Source organism: Aquila chrysaetos, chromosome 8, assembly GCF_900496995.4.
Source record: "Aquila chrysaetos chrysaetos chromosome 8, bAquChr1.4, whole genome shotgun sequence".
NCBI lineage: Eukaryota > Metazoa > Chordata > Aves > Accipitriformes > Accipitridae > Aquila > Aquila chrysaetos.
This window is the reverse complement of record NC_044011.1, coordinates 32,855,061-32,878,535: the sequence shown is the minus strand read 5'-3', so window position 1 is coordinate 32,878,535 and position 23,475 is coordinate 32,855,061. Positions and strand designations below refer to the sequence as shown.

The window sequence follows — 23,475 nt, the reverse complement described above, 5'->3', positions numbered from 1 at the left end:
TAATGTTGATTTCCTCTGGAGCTTTTGTTTGTTTGCTTTTGGGTCTTCTGGTGCATGTGTGTGAGGAGGAGTGGGTTTGGAGGAGTGGAAGGGTGTTGTTTATTTTTCTTTTTTTTACCCCAAAAAGAAGTAACTTCCTCTTGTCCCTTGTGGCTAAACAGTAAGCTGTCAAAGGCTAGTAGAAGTTGAAGCTGATAGTCCACGACATGCACCATTGGTTCAAACAAACCAAAAGTATTTTTTCATATATGTTTTTAAACACATGTGCATTTTAAAATTAACCCACAAATTATTTTGGCTTGCCTGGTCGTGGGAGGACAAACATGGTTTCCTTTGTTTCAGAATTCAAGCACAGCCACATGCTGTCATTTGCTGTACATTGCTGAAGACAAATTCAGACGCTGATAGCAAGAGATTTGTGAGGGAATACATACTAATTCTGCAAAATAGTAACAGGAAGGAAATGAGCTGCTTTAGAGAACCAGAAAGGAGAAAACAGGGTTAATTCTCTTCTCATAGAAAATGTTCAACCAGCATTAAAAGAGAATGTCTCCCTAAGATCTTTAGTTAAAATGGAAATCTGCTTTTTCCTTGCCCTACCTGTTTTCCAAGTAAGTGTTCTGAAATAAACTTAATTTTCTTCTTGTTCCAAACCCCCCAAAAGTATGTAGAAATTGCAGGAGGGGGCAGGGATGGGAGATTGTCTTTCAACAGCCTTGTCTTTCCATCTCTTGCTCACGTGTCCTGGTCAGTCAAAAGATGTGCTTGCTACACCTTAATGTGTAGTGACATGCTAAATAAACCTGAGGCTCTTCATTATGGTCAGAGTGAACACCCTGAACCTGAACAACAGTATGTTTGGGTTTGCGTGAGGGAGGGAGATTTTATTTGCGTGAAGGGTTGTTTGTGAAATCCTACCTTGTGCACATGAATTCAGCACAGGCTCTGTGCAGCCGAAATTGCTGGCAGGGAACGTTATTGGGGTGTATTGAGTGACGTGAATGGTTGCCAGCAAATCTGTTTGGCTGCTGTAGCTGCTTTAAAGTGAAATTGAACCTCAGAACATTACCACCCAAATGGAAACTCTACAGCTGCTTAAGGGTCTCCTTTTGGGGGAAGAAAAAAAAAAAACAATAAACCCACCCCACCGCAACAGTGCTACTGCTGTAAAGCTTCCTGAGGTCAGCAAAGGCAGAGCAGATGTTGAAAGGTCTGTTTGCTGAGGACAAGAGAGGTCTCTTGCCCATGTTCAGGCATTGGGAGGGATTGCTCTTGGAGCAGGGACAGTCCCCGCGTAACCTGGTGAGGGCGGGAGGTGAGGGTGGTCTCCAGCTGCTGATGGCATGGAGCAGTTGTGCTGTGCCCTGCTCACAGCTCAGCCTTAGAGGACCTTTCTGCCCTTGTGGGACAGGAATCTTTCTGTCCCTCTGAGCACAGTCACTGCTAGCCTGACCACTTACACTCTGTAGTCCAGAATTGGGAATACTAAGAGGGAGAGGAAACTACAGAAAGGAACTGGTAGATAAATGGAAGCAGGAACTCCAGATTGTAAACTCTGATGTTGTATGCTCCCAAACATCCTCAGCATAGCTATTATGCTCTACAGAGTGCCAGGCTGTTACTTTCAACAAATGTCAGTTTCTAATATTCCCATGTAACCTTGGAGGTTTTTTTAGACCCTACCCATAGGTAGGCTGGCATAGTGTCTAGTATTAAATTATGTAAATATATGCTTAGTATCATGCTTATGTTTAGTGCTGACTTATAACAGTTCTTGTGTTTGTTAAGAAGAGAATGGCCCTAAAAGTAACAGTTTTATTCTGTTGCTGATTTGGAGCAGATTTTAACAAATACCTGAAGTAGCAGAAATAGAAATCGGGTCTTAAAATTCCCCTTCCTTCTAGCCTACCACTCAGAGCTTTGTGCTGCGTTAGCAGTGTGCTGAGGAGAAGGCGTCTGTTAGCTGTGGCAATTAGCTATGGTAATAACTTGTAGCTTTCCGCTTAAGGAGCTTATGGCTGAGAGAGTTGGCTGAATAGCTTTGGAAATTCAAACCTGAGGGAGTCTACTGGGACTTAGCGCTCTTCTCATTGCTTTTCTTGCACATTGAAAAAGCTGCTTCTTGGCCACTGCATGTGAGTGGTGCCTTTCACTTTGTACGGGTGAGGTTGGCCCTCGAATGATGTCTCTACCTGCACTCAGATGACTTAGCTTTCAGGCAGGGCTTGCCTCTGGCTTAATCCAGTCCTGTGAGAAGCCATCAGTAAGTTATGCACAACCTTCCTGTAACCGCCACAGGCAGCAGCTGAATCCACCAACCAATGCCGCGTGGGGACAGAGGACACTAGTAAGCAGCAGTCACTAGCTCAGGGAAGAAGAGGCCCAGCTCCTTCTGCTTCCCACACCAGCGAATCAGGCTGATGCTACATGCAGCATGCATGGAGGACAAGTGTGTTTGTCTTCTGACTGTCTGTTTGATGTGTTGTAGAAGTGACTTTTACAAGAGGTCATGCTGTCACTTGTGTAAACGCACGACAAACTTGTAATAGACAAGCAGTGGCTTGGCAGGGTTAGGAAATGGCAAGCCTGAGGAGGGGATGCCAAGAAAGAAGTCTTCTGGAGGGATGAGAGGAAAGGGATGAAGGGAAGTAATAGGAGCTGCAGTGAGAGATGAGCAGTTCCTGCCTGTGGAAGTACAGGCAGCATCTTAGGAAGTGATGCTGTTAGCTAGGAGGCAGGTCTGGCAGGCCTTCAAGAGCTGGATAGGGAATTTAGCCTTTCTGACCCTTAGCATTTCCTGAGCGTTCAGCCTATCTGCAACAAGCTAGGAGTAAGTATTTTACCCTTTTTTTTTTTTTTTTTTTTTAACAAATTCAGAGACTTTTTAACTACAGACAGCAAAAATTAAATCAAGGGAAATGATGGGATCTATAGGCTTAACATGCCAACAAGAGCCTGCTCAAATGCTTGTCTCTCCAGATTGTGTGAACTTTTATTTCTCCCATTGGAGTGGGACTGAGATCATCAGGTTATGTCGCCTGTGGAAACAGGGACAAGGACTGGTGGGTGCCCTCAGCCGAGCTTTGAACATAACTGGCAGTCTGTGGGTGTGCAGTGGCTTCTTTCCCAGTGAAGCCATGAGTGACATGTCCTGCCTGCCTGGAGTAGGTGTCTTGCAGCCTGATTTAGCAGGAACATCAACCTGGTTCTGCTATGACTAGAGGAGCTGCTCAGACTTGGCAGCGGTGAGACATACATGAATAAACTAGCAGTACATTTCCTTCCATCACATGTTTAAGTTAGAAGAAGCAGAACTTGCACAGGGTTTGTTGAGGAATCTGTAGCACTACGCTAGTCCATTCCCATGCTTGCTGAGGAGCAATTTTTTTCTTCCAGTTTTGATTCCTCTAATCCCTGTACAAACACTGTGTGAGGTACTGAACTCTGCTGCCACTTTTGATTGTGTAGCAATGGTAAAGTTATTTGTGTTGCAGCGTGTCACCCTGCAGTGTTTTGCTCGAGGATTGCAAAAACTGGGCAATATCTGACCCTTAATTTTTAGAAGGGATGCGCAAAGAGAAGTGTTAAAATAGGGTTTAAAAGGTATCCTTTGCTTTTTGTTAGAGGTGTATTTCAGAACAGAATGCACGCATTTGTACTATATTTAGTGCACAGCAAAATTATATTACTGAAGCTTTTTTTGGTCTGCCATTATTCATTTACACTAATTTTGTTGCTATGCTAGCTTAGAAAGTGATGTTCAAAGTGCAGCTTTGCCAAAGCTCCTCTGTCCTCCAAGAGTCCTAGCAGGATGGGTAATTCAGACAAGCTCATGTCTCAGAGGAATTATTCTTGGCTGCCTTCCTCCATTAGCACTGCTAGTACCATTTATTCCAGGGGGAGTTGAGCAACTCCCACACTCAGTGCATTTGCAAATTCTGGCCCAAAGCTTACTCTTATCACTAGCTAGAAGATGCTTGCAAAAAGGAGCGTGTCATGAGTGAAAGCAAGGGAGATGCATCAAGATGTGGTTACTTCCAAAGAGCCCCGAAAGCAAGTACAGACGGAGTGTATTTGATGTCATGTATTTGATATTGAAACTGCTCTGGCACACACACACACACCCCCCCCCCCCGCCCTTTTCATCTTTCCTTAGAAAAAGTTTTGGCTGTCCCAGGAGCAGAAGAGAGAAGCACAGATGTAGCTGGGTAATAAACTGTTACCTGCCTAATCTGTCCTCAGCTAACCAGAGGGAAAGTTCAGGACCTGTGGCCATTAGATGGATTTGTTATATGACAAACAGTATCAGCTTATAAGTTTGTCACCCTGCTGAAATGTCACGTCAAAAATTTGTCAGTTGTAGCTCCATAACTTCCTGCTCAGTAGAATCGAGTCAAGCTGAGTTTAACTTCCGAACGGTAACTTTCGGAGGCAGCACATCCATGCTTACGCTGGGTCCTCTGATGGCAGCTGGTGTTGTCCCCCAGCCCTGCTGTCCCTGTCACACTGGTGCAGAACATGGGCTTTTTCTTCTGGGGCTTTTCATTCTAGCAGGTGGCCAAGGTGCCTCTTCGCTGCCTTGTCATTGGTGTATTGCTCTTGGGCAGCAGGCTCATAGGCTTTGTCTTTTTGGTCTGGAAAGGAAAGAGGGATTTGGCTGTAGGTATATGTATTTTTTTAATTTAAAAGGACAACATCAATTTTAAAAGAATTTTTTTCACCTTCATTCAAAACCTTTATATTTTTTTTTAACAAGTAGTACCTTAAAAATTATTAATGTTATTTTGGGTTTATTTTCTCGCTGATGTTTGTTTGGGATTTTTCACCAGAGAAGAAGTTCTGGGAGTAAGTAACAAAATAATGTACATTCTGCTAACTACTTATGCCCCTGTCTCTTCCCTGGGCTCTTTTGCTTCCTCCTGGTCCTTGCTTGTCCCCCAGTCCAGGATTGTTCCTAAACCAGGAGTGACTTTGCCTTTGAAGTCAAAGCCATTCCTGCAGTGCTGTGCAATGTGTGTATAAGAGCACCATCCTGTCACTAATACACCAGCAAGCTGCTCAGAGCAAATACACTGAGAAGGCAGAGTAAAGTTCCCATGCGCTTCCCCCCCTGCCTGTTTCTGAGGTCTCAGATGTTATTTGCAACAGCTCTGCTTAAAATGTGGGCGTAGGGGACTCCAATTATGTTGTGGGTTTTTTTTCCTACACAAGATCTGTGATGTTGGTGCTGTGCTGCATGGTGATAGAAGTGGGATTTTGCAAGTGCAGGTCCAGGCAGCTGCTGGTCACTATAGATTGGGAAAACAGAGGATGTTGAATTACTGAAGGAAACATGGAAAAAGGGTCTTGAGCCCACATAGAGGTTTTTTAGTGCTAGCTTGCTGTGTGCTTTCTGCTTAGAGAGATTGGTTGCAGAAGTGCTGTTAGGAATTTAATTTCATACTGACTGGTATTATTTTTCTCCTGTATCTTGCATCTGCATCACTTACTAAATGAACTTTGAATAATTATATGGTGAAGTCCAATCTGGACTTGACAATTAGACAGAGATACTGCAGCAGAAACGCACACACACACAAAAGCATAATTGTAAATAATGGATATTGACTGGATCTGCCAAAAGTTGCAATAAAAATGTCTTGCCTTAGGTCAATTGTTCCAGGCATATAGATGAAAAAAAAAAAAAGGAATTCAGCAGCGTGCAGTGTAATTTGAGCTGCCGTACATCAACATTTGCCAGCTAGGCTTTTTTTTTTTTCTTTCTCAATTTTTCTTTTTTTCCCTTCATGGAGCTCATCTATATCCCAAAGGTAGTGACAAGCTTTTGAAAGCATTCAAACATCACAGATCACAGCCAGCACTTGTGCATGCCATAGAAGTCCTGGTTGCCTGCATTTTTTTTTTTTTTTTTTTTTTAATAGTACAGTGTGAGGTAACATAGATTACCAAGCCAACATTTGCTGTTCATCCTTCTCCTGAAAATCAGTACTTTGGTTTTACTGACTGTTGTTGAACAGGGCTTGTATGTTGCCCGGAAGGTTAAACCTGAATAAAGTAAGCAGCTGCAGTAAGGAGAGGACCTCTCCATGATGGATCTCTGTCAAATTCTGTGGTAGCTGGGATAGAGATGCTTTCACCTTTGTATCCCTTTACCCCAGTGTGGTCCCACAGCCAGTCCTTTTCCATGACAACTGCAGCCCAAAGACCTGACCACTCTCAGCTGCTTGCTGGGGCTGAAATACAAGGTGGAATCAGAACGTTTTCTAATGAGTAGCTATCCTGTTATTTCTTAGATACGAATCTGCCTTCGGCTTCTGCTTAAACTCTTGATGTAGTCAAAGGAGAACAAAACATCAAGGAGTCTCACTGACTGTGCTGTGGATTAAGGCTAGCATGATCTAGAGGAGATTTTGCAATTGTTTATGCCAGCCCTTGGAGAATATGTGGAAATGAAGATCGTGGTCTGATTTGTATATGTAATTTCTGTGATGTACTTCTGTGATGCTGCAGAGCCAATTATAGATAACTATAAATAAGCTATTGGGAACCTTTTAAACATTTATTTTAGTGCTTTTGAGGAAGCCAGTACTAAGTTCAGTAGACTGTGGTGAATTATTGACCTAACAAATTATAACCATGGACTGCAGTAGGGTATTGACATTACAGATTGTACTGTCATCTTTAGAAGTCATTACAGCATTTAATTCAGGGCATGCTGAACTTTGAGGTTTACATTGGGTGGGATGTTGACTCCATAATATATGAGACATATGTTAACCTGCATGCACAGTAGACAATTGTTAAAATGTCTTCCATAAAAGCCATAGAAATGGCATAATAAATTAAAATCAGATTTTCTTTTCCATCTCCTTGTGCTCAAGGAGCTGTAAATGCAGATGTATGAAAGCCTATGGTGAGTGATAGTTATTACCATAATTCTTAGAAATAAATCTATTTTCCTACCAGGTATCAGAAACAAGGTTTCTTTTTTTTTTTCCTGTCTGTATAACCTTTAGCATTCTGGAAACAATCTGATTTTGAGGTTGGAAAAGAAGAGAAACAGGGGCTTGCTACATACGCATATAAAGGGAGAAGTGATGATTCTGGGGGCCCATGGGACACATTTTATTACCAAGTGCGTGGTTTGTTCCCAGACTCATGAGCAGACAAAGGTGTGGGCTGCGTTTCTTTTAACAGCCTCTGAAGCTGTCCAAAGGTTTGGGACATTGCGGTGAGTCCCAGCAGCAGTGCACTGAGGAGCATAGTGCTGGCACTCAAAGTGTGCAGTCAATAGTGTGTGCTGGGTATGGCAGCATTAGAGATGCACTTCCCTCATCAGCACGTGCTGCTCATGTACAGGGCATGCATTGATGTTTTTTATGGGATAGCTCAGGAGGAATCGCTGCATCTGGTCCTGTAATGAAACCCATTTTGCAGCAGCTGCCAAATGCAGAAACATGCTAAGACAGTCCCGGGGAGGATTTCTGTATTCCAGGGAAACTCTAGGAGGATTTATGTAGCCAAAGTAAATGGTAATTCTCTGGCTATTTCCAGTTTCCCTTTTAAATCCATTTAGGAAGCAAGTCTTTCCTGTTCCTTCATACTGCCTGGCATTTAGTTTGCCTTAGATTCTGATGGAGCAAGAAACCCCTTCAGAAACAAAATCGATCTGGCAATAGAGAATGTTGAGAAATATTCTCTATGTTGCTGTTGTCTTTCCTTGGGATTTATTGTGAGGGGAAAAGAGGATGTGCAGATTCCTGTCCCTATATGGTGAGTATAAAAAAAACAAAGAAATGTCTCCAATATTTCTGAAATGAACAGAGTCGATATGCCCAGCCTGCAGTTTTATTTAACTCTGAATTTTGGAGAGGTAGAAACTATATACCATAAATGGAATAATAATACTACATTATTTAGGCTTTTGCTTGATAATGGATCATTCAGAATCTTCTGAGAATCAGAGGTGAGCAATAATTTATGAGATGATCAAATGTAGATACTACATCCGGGGCAATAAAAGTCTAGATTGGTTGATTTATTTGGTGAAGGTTAGACATGCTACTCCAATGTTGATAGGATCTTTCTGAAGCACAAATTAGTTTGATAAACACATGACAAAAATTATTCAAAATAATGAAAAAAAAATTAGAACACCATTCTCACTGTTGCTAAAACAGCTCCGTGGTTTTAAACATTTGAGCTTTCTCAACACCTGATGATCTGTAGTCCTCCTTCAGGGCCATAATGACAAGGATATGCTGGATTGTGTAAAACAGACTGCTGAAGAGTTCTGCCATCTTGGGCATGTACTTGTTCAAGAAATTAATCTCATGTTTAATCTGGTTTGATACTGTATCTTAATTTGGTTTGCTGCTGCAATAATTGGCTAAAGTTTGTTTATCCGTAAGGATAGTTGCAATTGTAGTTTGAGGGTAATTTCAAGTTTAATAGAAAACCCGAGCTCCTTCATCTTTTTAATTGGCCACATGATTCTGTTCTCCTGTATTGGCTTTGTGTGGCAAGGTTTTGGTAGCAGGGGGGGTGTTACAGGGGTGGCTTCTGTAAGAAGTTGCTGGAAGCTTCCCCTGTGTTCGAGAGAGAGCCAATACCAGCCGGCTCTAAGACGGACCCGCCGCCGGCCAAGGCCGAGCCAATCAGTGATAGTGGTAACGCCTCTGTGATAACATTTTTAAGAAGGAAAAAGTTGGGACAGGCAGAATTCAGCAGCCGGAGAGAGGAGTGAGAACATGTAAGAGAAACAACACTGCGGACACCAAGGTCAGTGAAGAAGGAGGGGGAGGAGATGCTCGAGGCGCCGGAGCAGAGATTCCCCTGCAGCCCGTGGTGAAGACCATGGTGAGGCAGGCTGTCCCCCTGAAGTCCATGGAGGTCCACGGTGGAGCAGATCTCCACCTGCAGCCCGGGGAGGACCCCACGCCGGAGCAGGTGGGTTCCTGAAGGAGGCTGTGACCCCGTGGGAACCCTGTGCTGGAGCAGGCTCCTGGCAGGACCTGCGGATCTGTGGAGAGAGGAGCCCACAGAGCAGGTTTTCTGGCAGGACTTGTGACCCCGTGGGAGACCCACGCTGGAGCAGTGTGCTCCTGAAGGACTGCACACCGTGGAAAGGACCCATGGTGGAGCAGTTCGTGAAGAAGTGCAGCCCGTGGGAAGGGCCCACGTTGGAGAAGTTCGCGGAGGACTGTCTCCCGTGGGTGGGACCCCACGCTGGAGCAGGGGAAGAGTGTGATGAGTCCTCCCCCTGAGGAGGATGAAGCGGCAGAAAACAATGCGTGATGAACTGACCGTAAACCCCATCCCCGTCCCCCTGTGCCGCTGGGGGGGGTTGGTAGAGAAGCCGGGAGTGAAGTTGTGCCCGGGAAGAAGGGAGGGGTGGAGGGAAGGTGTTCTGAGATTTGGTTTTATTTCTCATTACCCTACTCTGGTTGATTTGTAATAAAGTGAGTTAATTTTCCCCAAGTTGAGTCTGTTTTGCCCGTGACGGTAAGTGGAGAGTGATCTCTCTCCTGTCCTTATCTCGACCCACAAGCTCTTTGTTATATTTTCTCTCCCCTGTCCAGCTGAGGAGGGGGAGTGATAGAACGGCTTTGGTGAGCACCTGGCAACCAGCCAGGGTCCACCCATCACATCTCCTTTAACTGAGGTGGTAAATAATCTTTTGAAAATACTGAGACTACTGAGAGGGATTAAGCCTCTACCAACGTGAATAAAAACTTGTTTTAAAGAACAGATAAACACGGTTAGAATTTAAGAGGCCTTTCTGTATTGAAAAAGGTAAATTCTGGTCTGGACTGACATGTAAAGCCAGATTTTCAGAGTAATTAAAGGTGTTTCTGCAAATTTTTGTGAATGGAAAATTGTATTTGCTTTAGGAAAGGAAACTGGCATGCCATTACATCTTTGTATACCCACAGTCCAAGAGCTGTGAATTCACAGCTTAGTGTTTAGAGTCAGATTTGGAAGATCCTGGAGATTATAATCCAGACTGAAAAAAGAATATAAAGTTTTACAACATCATGTATCTGGGGGGGGGGGTATGGGGATTTTCTTATTATAAAAGAGGCAAGTTTCATAACAGGAATACATGTAGAAGATGTGAAAGAAAGAGAGTCACAAGTCCCTCTAGTTTTTGTTTGTTTTTAAGAGAATTGCTACATTTATAGCAAATCTCTTAAAACTCTTTGTACATGGAACAATATCAAAAGACAGCAAGAGCCATGTTTATGTTAGGAAGTTTTTTAAGTTGGGGTTTAGGGCATATCAGCTGGTGCCATCAGAGAGTCATGGCCAAAATGTCTTTTTTAAGTTTGGCTTTGTGCTAGCTAATTGCTCTGCAAAAGCTCTGCAGTGAAATTTAGAGTTGCACAAACTTCTGTAATATTAGTCATTGGCTTGAGTAAATGAGTAAGATTACTTAACACTTCATACATAATGGGAAAAACTCCTCTGTGGCAGCATAGACTTGGATTCCCTTAGTTGTATTGACTAATACCTCCAGGTGTGGTCCAGTGAGGCCAAAATCAGCATTACTGGAAAGCACCTGTTTCACATACCCAACGACAGTGTCATGGTTTGCACACATTTAAGTAAAACATGTTCACTGCGATCACCCTTGATCCTTCTGTGAGAAGCTTTGTGGATTTGCCACCGGTGGTTTTATTGAAAACACCCTGCAAAAAATAGGGGAACATGGTGAAATGTGGCCTGTACTTACTAGAGTTTGCTCGTCAGTACCTGGGGAAAGATCATGAGAATCTGAGAGTCTGTTTGGTTTAACTGGGTAAAGTATTTTTCACTGGATACACATAAATGCCAGGAGAAAAGTGCCTAAAATCTGGTTTGTCCCTCTACACATCACACTCCATGTTTAATCCTGTAATTCTCATATAAGAGCTAGGATTTACAAATAGTAATTAAAAAAATCACCAAATACAACCCTAAATATCACAATTGTCATCATAAAGCTGCAAGAGTTGACCACAAAACATACAAATATGACCTTCTGAAAAGTTCCTGTTTATTCACTCTCTCCGCTGCCACGCGTCTTTTAACAGGCTTAGCTGTCAGACAGTTTCTAATTTTGAGTATCTTGTGTCATCATCCCTACTGTCCTGATTCACAGCCAGCCTACCAATGTGTTATGGGAGGGATTTTCAAGGGTGACCAAGCTCCAATTAAAATCTCATCAGTAAAATGCCTGATCTGATGTGTGCATGGATTAAAATCACAGTAGGCGATTTCACTAACCCTAGCCTCTACCCAAATGGCGTTCTTTTTGTTCTCCTAAACAGATTTGTCTTCATTGTTGGTTTTCAAACTACCATTTTTCTGGACAGCCCCCGCCCCATGCTTGCTGATTTTCTTCTGTTTTCTTACTATAACTGTAAAAGTTTCTTTGAAGATGTCAACAAAAATAGCTGTTTCTCAATCCACATAATTACTGAAAAAGCATCCATTTTCTAAGTCTGTGAGGCTGTTTTTTCTTCTAACTAGCATGCTTTTACCCATTAATAGCACTTTTTGGTGTTATTCTGGAAGCAGCCTAGCCTGCTTTGAGAGACATGCTAATTCTTACACTTGATTCTTAACAATAATTTCATTACATGTGAGATTTTATTTAGAAAGAAATGAGACACTTAAGAGATTACTTAACTGCTGCAAACTTAACTGCTTAGAAGTTATAAAATGCTAGAATAAACTTCATTTTAGTTTCCTTATGCATTTTGAGCATAATAATATGAACATATATTCTCCACCATTTTTTGTATTCCTTGTGTGCAAATTGAGTCTTTCTGATGTTCTAGTTGTCCAAACTTGGCTGTATTTTCACAGGTCTGGTAGAAAGAGACAATTTGACTGTTAAAATCCAGAGGTATTTCTCCAAGCAGGATGGCATTAGATCTTCGCACATACAAGAAGTAGTTAATATTTTAGAGCATGCATATTTTCCAAACCATTTTGGCTCCCACTCATCTCTTTGGAGAGATGTGCCTTATTTCAGAAATTGCAGCTTCATTTGAGGAAATTGGTAAAATCACCCTGGCTGCTACCTTAAAAATAAAAACAACCAACCCACCCCAGCCCAGGCAATCATCCAGCAGGGTTATTTCATGCTGAATGGTTAAAGTTTTGCAAAGAAATGCAGAGCTGACATCCAGCTAGTATAACGGAGAGCACTGGACAAGTGCACGCAGTGATACAGTTTTTCTGATAATATGAAATATGAACTGATTCAAACTGGTGTGCCTGGGTGTTAAATGCCCTTTGGGGTTGCAGGTTGGTTGTGCCTGTGGAAACTGCCCTCAAGGTGTTTCCAGAATGCAGAGATTGTGGTGTTGGGTTGTACATCTTAGAGGCTTGGGTATCTCAGCTGTGGGGATCCACAAAGTATTTGGGTCCTTATCTTCTATTGCAGTACCCTGTCAGGATTGAGCCCTTTGATACTTGATCTTCAAGATGTGTTTTGGTCGCCTTCAAGAAGGCAAACCTTCTTTTGAAAAGCCAAGAAGTAGTAGCATGCTGCTGCTGGGGGAAGGGTACTTAGAATAACTATGCTCCAGAGAACAGAACTGAGAATATTTGTGGGGGAGAGACCAGAAGATTGCAGTAAAACTAACTGCTAAATAAGGAAACATCACTGGACAACAGGGCTAACCTTGGGTTTGCTGCTTTGCATTTAACTCCTCATACTGGAACAAAATATAAACAGGAAAGAGCAGAGTGCCCTGATAGAAGAGAAAAATGTCTTTTTTTTTCTTTTTTTGTGTCTGTGCTGTCAACAAGTGGAGACAAGACACAGATAGCAAAAAACCCCCCACCTTGTAACAACCCACAAACTGTTAGATTGAGGCAATGAAATGCAAAATTACGAGTGTGTTTTGGCATGACTGAGTGTAATGCTGAACACAACCATTAGCACACTTAAGGTGTAGGCTGAAGTGAGTCCCTATTAAGAAAAGTGCATTCTTCAGTTTGATTGAAGATAAGAAGGCTTAATCATACATCTGTCTTAAGTGTCACCAAGTTTTTTGCTGCATGATGACTTGGTTACATTTTGTGTGTGTGCCTTCCATGCTCAGAGCAGCTGGCTCCTGCAGGACAGAGTAGCTGATAATTGAAGCTTGAGTGTGGTGTAGGGCAAAATATTTTGGGAAACGTGGCTTGGCAAGAATTCAAGGTCTTCCAACACGTTGCCATTGACTTTCTCTCTGTTGTGTTTGCAGAATGACCTGTATTTCCTCATTCAGTGTAAATCCCAATTTCAAGTACAGCTGCCAAGACTAGAAGAATTTGAGGCATGCACATGCAAATACCTTAATAAAAATAATTTCCCAGATCTTTCTAGAGATTTATGAAATAATAATGGAGAATATTATGCATTCAGATTAATAGTAGATGAATGTAAATTAAATCTTTAGAGATTCACCCACTGATTCTGATCTGGGGATTCTCTCTTTTTTTTTTTTTTTTTTTCCCCTTTGGTTTTTAAAATGCACTTATCCATAAACCCTGGGAGCATGCATGAAAAATAATAATGATTACAGCTTATACAAAACAAATCAGCAAGAAATTCTTACTCCCCTCTAATTAATTCCCTAATAAATACCGAACAAACAACTATGTCCTAAACTCACTTATATTTACAAGGTAAGCAGCAAATGGAAGTAATAAGGGAAATTAAAATATGGCAACAGCAGGTGAAGTGAAATGGGCTGCAGGAGGATGGGCTGAGCGTCCTCCAACAAGGAGAATCGTCTGTCTGCTGGTGCAGCACAGGGAGAAGAATGTGGCCATTGAGAGTTGCTGCTGAGTTACTGCACTAGGAACTATGTACATTTGAAGAAGCAAAATATGATTTGTTATGACATACTGATGCTTTCTTATGCTGATGTTGTGCACTCACCTAAAGTGTTTCTCATCTGTTTGGCTGTACGTGGACATCTTCGCTGATACTGTTTGTGTACTTCATCCTCCTTGAGAGGAGCAAATTGTCGAGGATCTGGCTGGGAAAAGCTTTTCTTTGTGTGTGTGCAACTTCTGCTGCTTTTTTTTGATGTTCACATAAAGAGCCTGGAAGTATAAATCTTCTTTGGGATAAACCTCCACTGAAATTGTTGGGAGTATCAAGACCTACAAAATAAGCCACTTATGAATTGGTATTTAATGAATTATTGACTTACCTGTGCCATGGTAACTTTATAGAGAAAGCTGTATGGTGATTGGAATAGTGGGAGGTCAAGGATTTAGATGTAAATAAATACGATTCCTTTAGGTCTACACTATAGAAAAAGATCTTCTGGGTTAGTTCTATGTTTTTGGATATTGTTTAGTGCATGTATTATTTTCATATTCAGAAACATGTCAAACTCCATTTTAAAAGTGATTTTTGCTTTCAGTATCTAAAGAAAAATGGTCCTAATTTTGCCCATACTTACTAGAATCTATATAGCTCAGTTCTTATTTCTTTCTAGATTGAATAGCTCCTCTTCCTCTCAACTGATTATACAATGCATATATTTATAGACAATAATCATACCCCTCTTAGCCTTCCTTTTGCTGTTCTGTGGAAGCCAAGCTCTTCTAGTCTTCTGTAGTAAGAGCATACTCCCAGTTCTGTGATTGCTTTTGAAACCCTGTCTATATCTCCAAGTTAAATTCACCTCCGAGTACTGGTGACCAGAGTTTTTCATGATGATGTGTCAATTCTGGCTCATGTAATTAATCAAAATTCAGGCAGAGAAGATCTTCAGAGCTTCCTGTGCCAAGAAAAAAATTTATCAGCTTGCTTAGATATGATCTGGCTGGCAAGCTCATGTGGCCTCTTGTTTTTTTGTTGTTTTACCGTCACATTATTATATTCCTTTCATCATCTGATCTAAAGCTTTGCCTATCAGACTAATGTGCCTGCAGCTTCTGGGGTCATTTCCCCTCCTTTCCATTTTCTAAAATGTAGATATTTTAGGTTTTCTTCAGTCTCCAGGTCTGGTACAGATTAGGGGTAAGACCAGGATGATTTATTTAAAAACCCGTTGAGAAATCTTCACCCTGTAATAACAGATATGCTAGCAAAATAACTGATCCCAAGAGATTTTTTTTGTCTTGGGGAGAAATCTTGACAACATGTCTTTTAGTGCAGCTTCAGCCTTAAATACATCCCAGAAACCAGACCTTGGACCCTAAAAGCATGAAGTGCCTTTATTTACAAAGGTTGATTTTGTGAGTTTTCAGCTATTGTCATTAATGCTTAAGTGTCATGTTGTAGCTGGAGTCTCCAGTTGGAAGTGTGCCTGGACTGTGGATTTTCCAGTTAACTAAGACATGCCAGGGCCTTAGCTAGAGGAGTTGGCAGGAACATACATTCTGCTTCTGTACAGTTTTCAGTTGATTATCCTTTTACCTTATCCAACCACGGAAGTCACAGGCATGTAAGTAGGGCACATATTACTATGTTGAGCCTTAACCTTAAAACTTCTTATGTTATGTAGGGAGCAGAGCAACTCCAAGATGCTAATCTCTCAATTTTGTTAAATTTAGATATGTAAAAGGTATTTATTGTTTTAATATAAAGAAGCCAAAAGCTTTGGGCTGTTGACATGAATTAAATGTGCTGTCTGCAAACCCCTCTACAAAAATCAACCAGTCAGAAAGAAAACCATTCCAGAACAGTGTAGTTCTGCCAAAAACACCCTCACCTGCTGAAGTCTTTTCTAAAATCGTATAATCAGAGCCATAAATATGCTGATATTCTCTTAAATGCATCAAACTTAGGCTGTGTGAATAGAAAAGGACTTTTATAGAAGAAGGTCAAAGGACTTGATCTTGTTCAATCTTGGAAAAATCTTCTGTTGATTGCCAGGAGATTTGCCTGAGGAGGAGCTGCAATGTCAGGTGCAGTGGTAGGGTGGTGCAGGGCAGTAGGCAGGAGTTGTACAGTGGCTCTTCCACCTGAGATGAAAGTCTCTGCTCCAGCTGTTCACTATTTGGGGCACTCTGCTGAAAGTAATGCACCTTACTTGCTTCAAAAGAAAAACCATAATACTGGTCTATGTAGTCTGTGATCCCTTGTCAGGATGAAATAGTAGCACAAGAACATCACCCCCAAAATATGTTATGGCTCTTTCTGGGGAGGTGTTTAATCATCATAAGCACACATGATTATGACTTTTGGTACAGAAAGAGAAGTTTCTTAATAGAAATACTGCTTTTTTCACCTGCTGCTTAAAACTTCAATTCACTGTACTTTTCCTTGCTACTCTGAAGCTAAAAATTGCCAGGTTATTCTCACTTATGTGAATAAAAATCAGTCAAGTACCTTTATGAAGGCTGCCTACAATATGCTTTGTATTTTCTTTTGAAGCAGGCCCTCCCCCAGCTCTTTTCTTTTTTGAATATGGCTGGACCTCATCAGTTCTCCTTTTCCTCCTGTTTGCTACCCAGTTGTGTGAGTGGGATGAGCAGCTCCACGAGAGCAATTTTAGCAGAACCAAACCAATTCCAACTGCTACGTTCGAGGTGCTTGTACCCATGCAACTCCCACTGCCAGCTGCTAGAAAACAAAGTTGTTTAGATGAGAAACTTTTGAGCCATGGGTGTGCTTGTATTGCCCTGAACTTGAGACGAGCTCCTGTTGGTGTGGGATTTCCCGTTGTGCTGCAGTGTAGCGCGGTGGGATGCAGCTTCGAAGGAGTCTCGGATGAGCCCCTCGAAACATTTAAAATGAGAAAGCAGCTATACAGCTTGTCCACAGCTGACTGGCCACGGGAGGGAGCATGCTCTAATGGGAAACTAAATGACCAGGGACCTGTTTCTAGCTCTGCTGGGGATTGATTTCTCACTTGGTTTATGACACATTGCTTATAACCAGATTTGTCTGTGCACAGATTTCTCTAAAAAACATCAGGCTCCTGTTGTTGTAAAGCTCCTAACTCTTGTGTAACAAGCTTGTATCCAACTCTGATTCTCCAGGGCATGCTGCCTTTCCTGGAAAGGTAGAGCACCGGTAGTTAGGAGTCCGATGCAAAGGCAGCAGTGTGGTAAGGAGACTGCACGCTAATGGGCGTGCTACTAAGATACGAAGATACATCTCCAGCATTGCCACTGATTTCCTTTGTCCTGCTAGGAGATTACTTTACATGCCTGTTTCTCATTTTGTCCACTGATTGTCTTGTGTATTTAGGCTGTAAGATTAAGGATAGTGGCTTGGCTTTGTGGAGTATATACTGATACTCTGACTAACAGGGGAAGTAATTACTTTTATATACCAAGCTGAGCTTATACCCCAGTCAAGCAGTGGTGACTTTGGACTAGAACTGTAGCTTCAGATGTGGATGAAGAGGGGGCAGACTAAAGTCTTACCTGTTGTTATGGAAATTTTCTATTTTTCCAATGTATTACTTTTAAAATCTGAGATGATTGCTGATCATAACACACTGACTCTTTGGTGTGTCCTTCACCTGTTTGTGCCGGTCAGTTTGCTGTGATGAAGGCCGGTAGCAAATCTTTACATCTGCGTGTTCTTCTGCTTCCCAACTATTTCTTTGCACTAAGACTTGTGTTGCGAAATCTATGCACCAGTTTCTAGACTGCTTAGCCACAGTGTCTGTAAATCCAAGTAAATGAAATTTTCCTTAATGAAGCAGCAAAGAACTATATGCATAGGTGCAGAAGGCTTGTTTTGCTTCCATTAGTAAAAGGGTACTTAGCATGAAAATTCCTTCTCTTTTTTTTTTTTCCTAATAGCCCAGTGCTTCATATAAACTGCAGACTATTTTCCCTCTACTAGAAAATGTTGCTGTTCTTATGTCTTCAGGGATACATTGGAGAGACTGAGCTTTATTAAGATTGCAAAAACTTTTCAGTTTGTGGCTTACTCTTCTGTAGGACTGCTTGCTATAAGGGCCTTTCAGTAGGGATGTCATGTAACTTGGCACTTCAAGAAGAATGTGCAAGCAAAGAAACTTTGCAAAGTATTTGGAGCTCATTCTCAGAGCATTTGAGTCAAATTATAAATACTAGTTCTTGCCTTGCAGGTGCTGAAGTCCTCTGACTCTTTTTGAGTTAAGAACAGTTAATGACCACCCAGATGACGCTTAGCTCAGGTTCAAATTTGCAGATAATTCATTTTGCGTTTTAAGAAGTCATTCTGTTCAAGTGATTTTTGAAAAATTTCCATTCCCTCTGATACCAAACCCCTTGAAATTGTTTGCTTGGAGAAGATTATCCCACCATGCAGTTACAGTTGATTGTAGTTGTGGTCACCTCACCAGGTGCTTTAACCAAGAGTGCTGGGATAGCCACCTGGGGAGCCAGGTGTAATGGGGTCCCAAGTGCATCACTTTCCTCCTTGTCTAACGAACCATGTTTATTTTCTTGCAGAAGGCAGAACAGGAGAGGCTGAGGAAGCAAGCCAAGGAGCTTCTCTGGAGAGGGCTGGCTGGGAACTCACTGGGCAGGGGGGGAGGTGGGAGTCAAAGCTGTACTCTGAATTGGACGAAGCACTAACCTTAACCATTCAGTTGCCTGAATGCATTGGGGCTGAATGCCACGAGTTGTAAAGAGGGGATGTGTCTGCCTGGACTATTTGGTCAGAAATGCTAGGCCAGACCTAAGGCGCTCGTGTGGCCAAAGCAATGTTTAAAACCATCCCTTCTTGTTGGCCAAGCTGCTGCATTCTGTAAGAGGAGCACATCTACATTTCTTCCTTCCATCTCCATCACTCCCTGCCTTAGGGGATGCCTCTTAGCACCGTAGGTAGCAGAAGAAATGGCAGAGCACCTCCACCAGCTCTGGGGGGAGATACAGCGCTGATGATGACAAACAGCTCCCCACTTAAAATGATACTCAAGAGAGAAAGGTCCAGAAGTTGAACTTCCCCTTTGCGTATGGTGGAATGCGCCCAGCCTCATGCTCTGAATAGGCCTGAAATGGATGGGGCTGTGGTGATTTTCTGCCAGCGTTTATTGGCCAGAAAGGAAGAGCTTGAAAATAAGTGATTTTGAGTGAAGTAGTGAGGGCAGCAGAGTGTTTCCTGTCTCTTGCCCCTCAGGACTAGCTGTGCCTTTCGCTGTTTTTTTTCATTTTGGGTGCCAGGATAGTGGATTTGTTTTGGGCTTTGGATTTTGAAATAGAAGTTTAGAAGGCAGAGATTTCAGGAATCGCTTTAACCAAGTTTGAACACACAAAAAGTTTTAATAACCCTTTGGGAAGCCAATGGCTAATCTAGACATATGTATTCAGTTTAACCAGAGTATTTGTTCCATTATTTGAATGCCTTGCAATTGCTTCTTCATAACTTCTGTGAGGAGAGTATCACCTGCAAGGAGCTAGAAGAGGTCTGGTTGCTTTGGGCAGGCTGGAAAGCTACAGCATTAACAAGCCATTGAAAATGATTATATTAAAAAGAGTAAGTGGGAAGGTAATAAAATATTTTGAACTTGTGAAGAACAACTTTATGCAGGTAAAAACTTTGCTATTGTCAGAGTTTTATCACTGACTTCAGGGTGTATGTGCTACTGTGCTGCTTGCTTATTGACACAGCTGATGATTTTGATGCCTGATAATTGAATTGTGTGCTGCCAGGAGCAAGCATGGAGACAGTTTCTTCAGGGACTGGCTCTCTCTAGTGGGATGCAGCTTATGAATTATATAACAAGACTTTCAGGGAAACGCAGCGCTACCTTAGCTCAGCTCCAATTAATGTCATTGACAGCCTTGCTATTTCTTCTTGTAGCCGTCGATACAGGTTTCTGTTAAATCAGCCTCACCCGTCCTCCACAGTTTGCCTTTGGGATGAGGAGACAAATCACTGTGTTTCATTCAATTTATTCTTAATGATAACGGGGAAAAAATAGATATGTTTTTAACAGGGGATTATATATGACATCACCTACCTATGGAAGCATCCTTTCTAAATTAGTGCTAAATGTTCACTCTCACTGCAGAGAATTTCAGTCCTGGAATTAATCTGAGTGTGGCTGATTGATCAGTACACTGTCAAAATCTCTGAAACCTGAATGAAGTGTATTCTATAAATCGTTGTAAATTACTGTGTTTGCATACATATTTACTCTGCATCTATAGGGCCAGGTACTTCTTTAGCATAACTTGTAATTGTTCCCGATCAGATTCACTCGTGGTTTTATTTTAAATAACATTTTTTAAATGTAGAATAAAGATAAAAGTAACTCAGAACTGCATAAATTTTTTCTTCAAGAAATATTCAATGCTTTCATGTTCAGAAAATGATAAAATGGAGTCTTTCAATGTTAAAGAAATATTTCATTATGTTTAACTATTCCCAATAGAAGATGTTGTTTAAGTCTCTGTTTGAAGTTTGTTTCCGCAAAATGGCCTTTTCGCTTTGAAAACTTTCAGCAGATGTTGCCATCCAGTAGCACTAAATGGAGCTTGTTTACAAAACTGGCTTAGTTTTTCAAAGTTTATTTTGCTAGCACTGTATCAGACAAAATTTGAAGGCAGTGTTGTGTCTTCTGTTAGATGGACTGGTAACATTTAGAAGAGTTAGTTAAGCTTTCAGGCACGAAGTTTCTTCTTCAGATTTGAAACTAGAAGCAACAGATTTCAAAGCTAAGTGGAAAATGAGTTTTAAGAGTTTAATTAGGTATATGTCAGTTCAACTGTATCCCTAAACAGCAATGGCTACAGCAACATGACTGTGAGAACTGTGCTCCACAGTTGCTGGCAGCATGCACCAACACTTCATACAATGGGAAAAAAGAACATCTGACCAGAAGGGATGTGGAAATTGACGTTGAACAAACACAGGTCAGAGCAATGCAAGACGACTCAGCCACAGTGAGTACTCGGAGCCTTTTGTTAGGCATATAAGTAAAGTAATTAGATATTGGGACCAACTAACCCATGCAGCTGTTGTAATGCACACCCACTTCTGCTATGTCTCCTTGACATAGTTTTTGTGAAATTCTGTAGGACACTTGATCCCGCTCTCAGCCCGCCGTGCTGCCAATGGCTCTTCAGCAGAGCTCCCCAGTGGGATCGATAAGGAATCCTGCTTTGTAGCTGGGGTTACGTCACAAGCAAGTTCCCAAGACACTGTGATTCACTTGGCATCGTTTGGGGCAGTTTAAAATTGGAGTGAGCCAGATCCTCAGCTGGTATAAATTGGTGTTACTATATTAAATTCAGACGGGCCTAATTATAAGTGCTCAAGCAGTCACTGAGGGTTGCACAATTCATTGCTTTTGTGAGTGTGTGCTCACCCATAACAGTGAGATTGCACAATCTAGCCCTATATGAATGCATCTCTGTCTCAGCTGCTAATTGAAAACAAACATGGTAGGATTAATAATTCAATTCTCTGGAATTTCTGTATTATAAATTACTGGAGTGATCTACCACTCGCATTAGGAGATGTTACTCTATTGCAAGATTAATAAGTCCTAACAGCAATGACTGAAGGTCTCTAAGCAGGGAAAAGTTGGACTTGCAGAGGTTTTTGTTTGGTGGTTTTTGTGTTTGGTTTTCTTTTTTTTTTTTCTTTCTCCAGTTGCTATGGCTTTTGTGCCTCATGCAGCAGAGTGCAGTTTCCAAGCCTGCATGGAGGAAGTCAGTAGCAAAACTCCTGTTGACTTAAGCAGAGAAGGGCTTGGGCTGTTTTGCTGCACAGGAAATGGGGTATCTTTCTGTCCAGTACTTAAGTGTATTTTCCCTTTACAAAAGTCTGCCCATGTTTTGCAGTAGAGATAGGAAATTGTCTTTTCTCTCATTTGGGAGGAGGTTGCTCTCTGTCCTCTTAATTAGTTGTTTGATAGATGAAAGCAAGTGCCCAGGGGTCAGGGAATTCCAGGAGGTTTGGTATTTTTGAACCAAAGAACTTCTAAGAAATGGCACATTATGAATTCTGATTTATCCAAGCCCTGCTGAATGCTGCCTGCAGAGGCATTTCGTGGATGCATATCCTGCTCTCATCTACTTAATTTAGAGCATAGCCTACAGTACCTATCGGGCTATTGCTTCTGCAGACCTGAACATACATATCAAATGTACTTCTGGAAGCTGGACTATTCCTTTCTGATATCTGATGGTGGTTGAGACTTTGGACTTTATTTTCCTGTGGCTTCCGTAATTATCGCCTAGGAGAGAACCCCCACAAATTAAGTGGTCTTGTCAAATAGAGATATAAAGGATTATAGGGATAGGATTATAAAACCGGCTTTCTGCATCAGCGAGGTAGCAGTGCAGCAAGGCCATAAGATGGATGTTTAGGGGGTCAACCTTTCCTACAGCCATGCCAGCTGGTCTTGCCAAAGTAGCCCCACAAAACTCCACTCTTCCCCTATTCTTCTTAGACTGTCCTTGCTAGGTCTTAGGTCCTCAGGCTATCACATTTTCTGCAAGTGGCTTGGTGGCATGCAAGCAGCTTGAAAGTAGTAGTCAAAACTCCGAAACAACCCTATACTTCCTCATCCTCATCCATCCGGGAGGGTGCAGACCCGAGCAGGGTTGTTCAGGTTCCTTTTACTGTCCTTGGGGATGCTGGTCATTGCCTTTTCTGTGTCTCTTTCTAATGTGTGTTATTCCATTTAAAAGGGTCTTTTTATGTTTGTGTTATGGGAGGTCTAGTTGCACTTTTCTAAGTGTATAAATGATTAATTCTATTTGCTGGGGGTTTTTTTATTAAAAAAGCTAAAATGCCAGACCAATCCAACCAAAAAAACTTCTGAAATTCACTCTGTGTGGCTCAGCATCTTTGTTTAAGATCCATTTTTCTTCAGCATCTTTCATTTCTCTCGTGTTTGCTGCTAAAGCCTTTGTTTGCAGTGCTTGTCAGTCCTTTTATTTGGCAAAATCTTATTTTTACATGCCCTACATGTGCCTGTAGCTTCTGTGGAACGTTTCACAGTGGGCTGGAGACCACTTCAGGGTGTGAGTATCATTTGTTGTATATATAACCCCTGGCCTCTCACCCCGAAGGCCACGTTCTTGTCCGATAACAGCAAATCTGGGCACGTCTGCCCTTGCTGAGTGCGCCGTCCGTAGATCTGAAGTGCCGTCGTCTCCATGCTCCGCTCTGCACGTTGCTCTGTGCATTTCTGCTGATGGACTTTCAGCCTGTCTCTGCCCTGTCTTGGCTTTCCTTTGCTTGATGTTCACAGAATATGCTGGCTTTCAGCCCTGGTTTTCTTTCCAACTTGTTGCCTTTTGTGTGGTGTTGTCTGGTGTCCTTCTTCCCGTAATTATGTCGTGACTCTTCTGTTTCCCACCTTAATTCTTGCTCTGAGTGTGATAAACCCAAATGTAGCTCTGCCATGTTTCATTATTTTCACTTCTGCCAGTATCTAAATGGCCGCATGCATTGACTTAAAGATAAGCCCTCCAGTGTGCCATTTTCCTGTTTTATTTGAAGTTGCACCTGCTGCAATACCTGCATACATAGCTATTTCATAGTGCTTCTTTGGCTTTTTTTCTCTCTGA

At 41.9% G+C, this 23,475-nt stretch overlaps 1 protein-coding gene across 3 annotated transcripts in view; it reads left to right on the top strand.

The window, feature by feature from the left end:
- Window positions 1-23,475, top strand: part of PLCB1 (phospholipase C beta 1) — a 412,867-nt gene that overhangs the window by 86,420 nt on the left and 302,972 nt on the right. The window contains exon 1 of one of the 3 annotated variants that reach the window (XM_030022430.1): window positions 7,697-7,773. The exons of the other annotated variants lie outside the window; for them this stretch is intronic. Coding sequence (XP_029878290.1) covers window positions 7,702-7,773 — 72 coding nt within the window. The 5' untranslated portion in view covers window positions 7,697-7,701. Of the gene's footprint in view, window positions 1-7,696; window positions 7,774-23,475 lie in introns of those variants that run through there. 3 annotated transcript variants of the gene reach the window in all.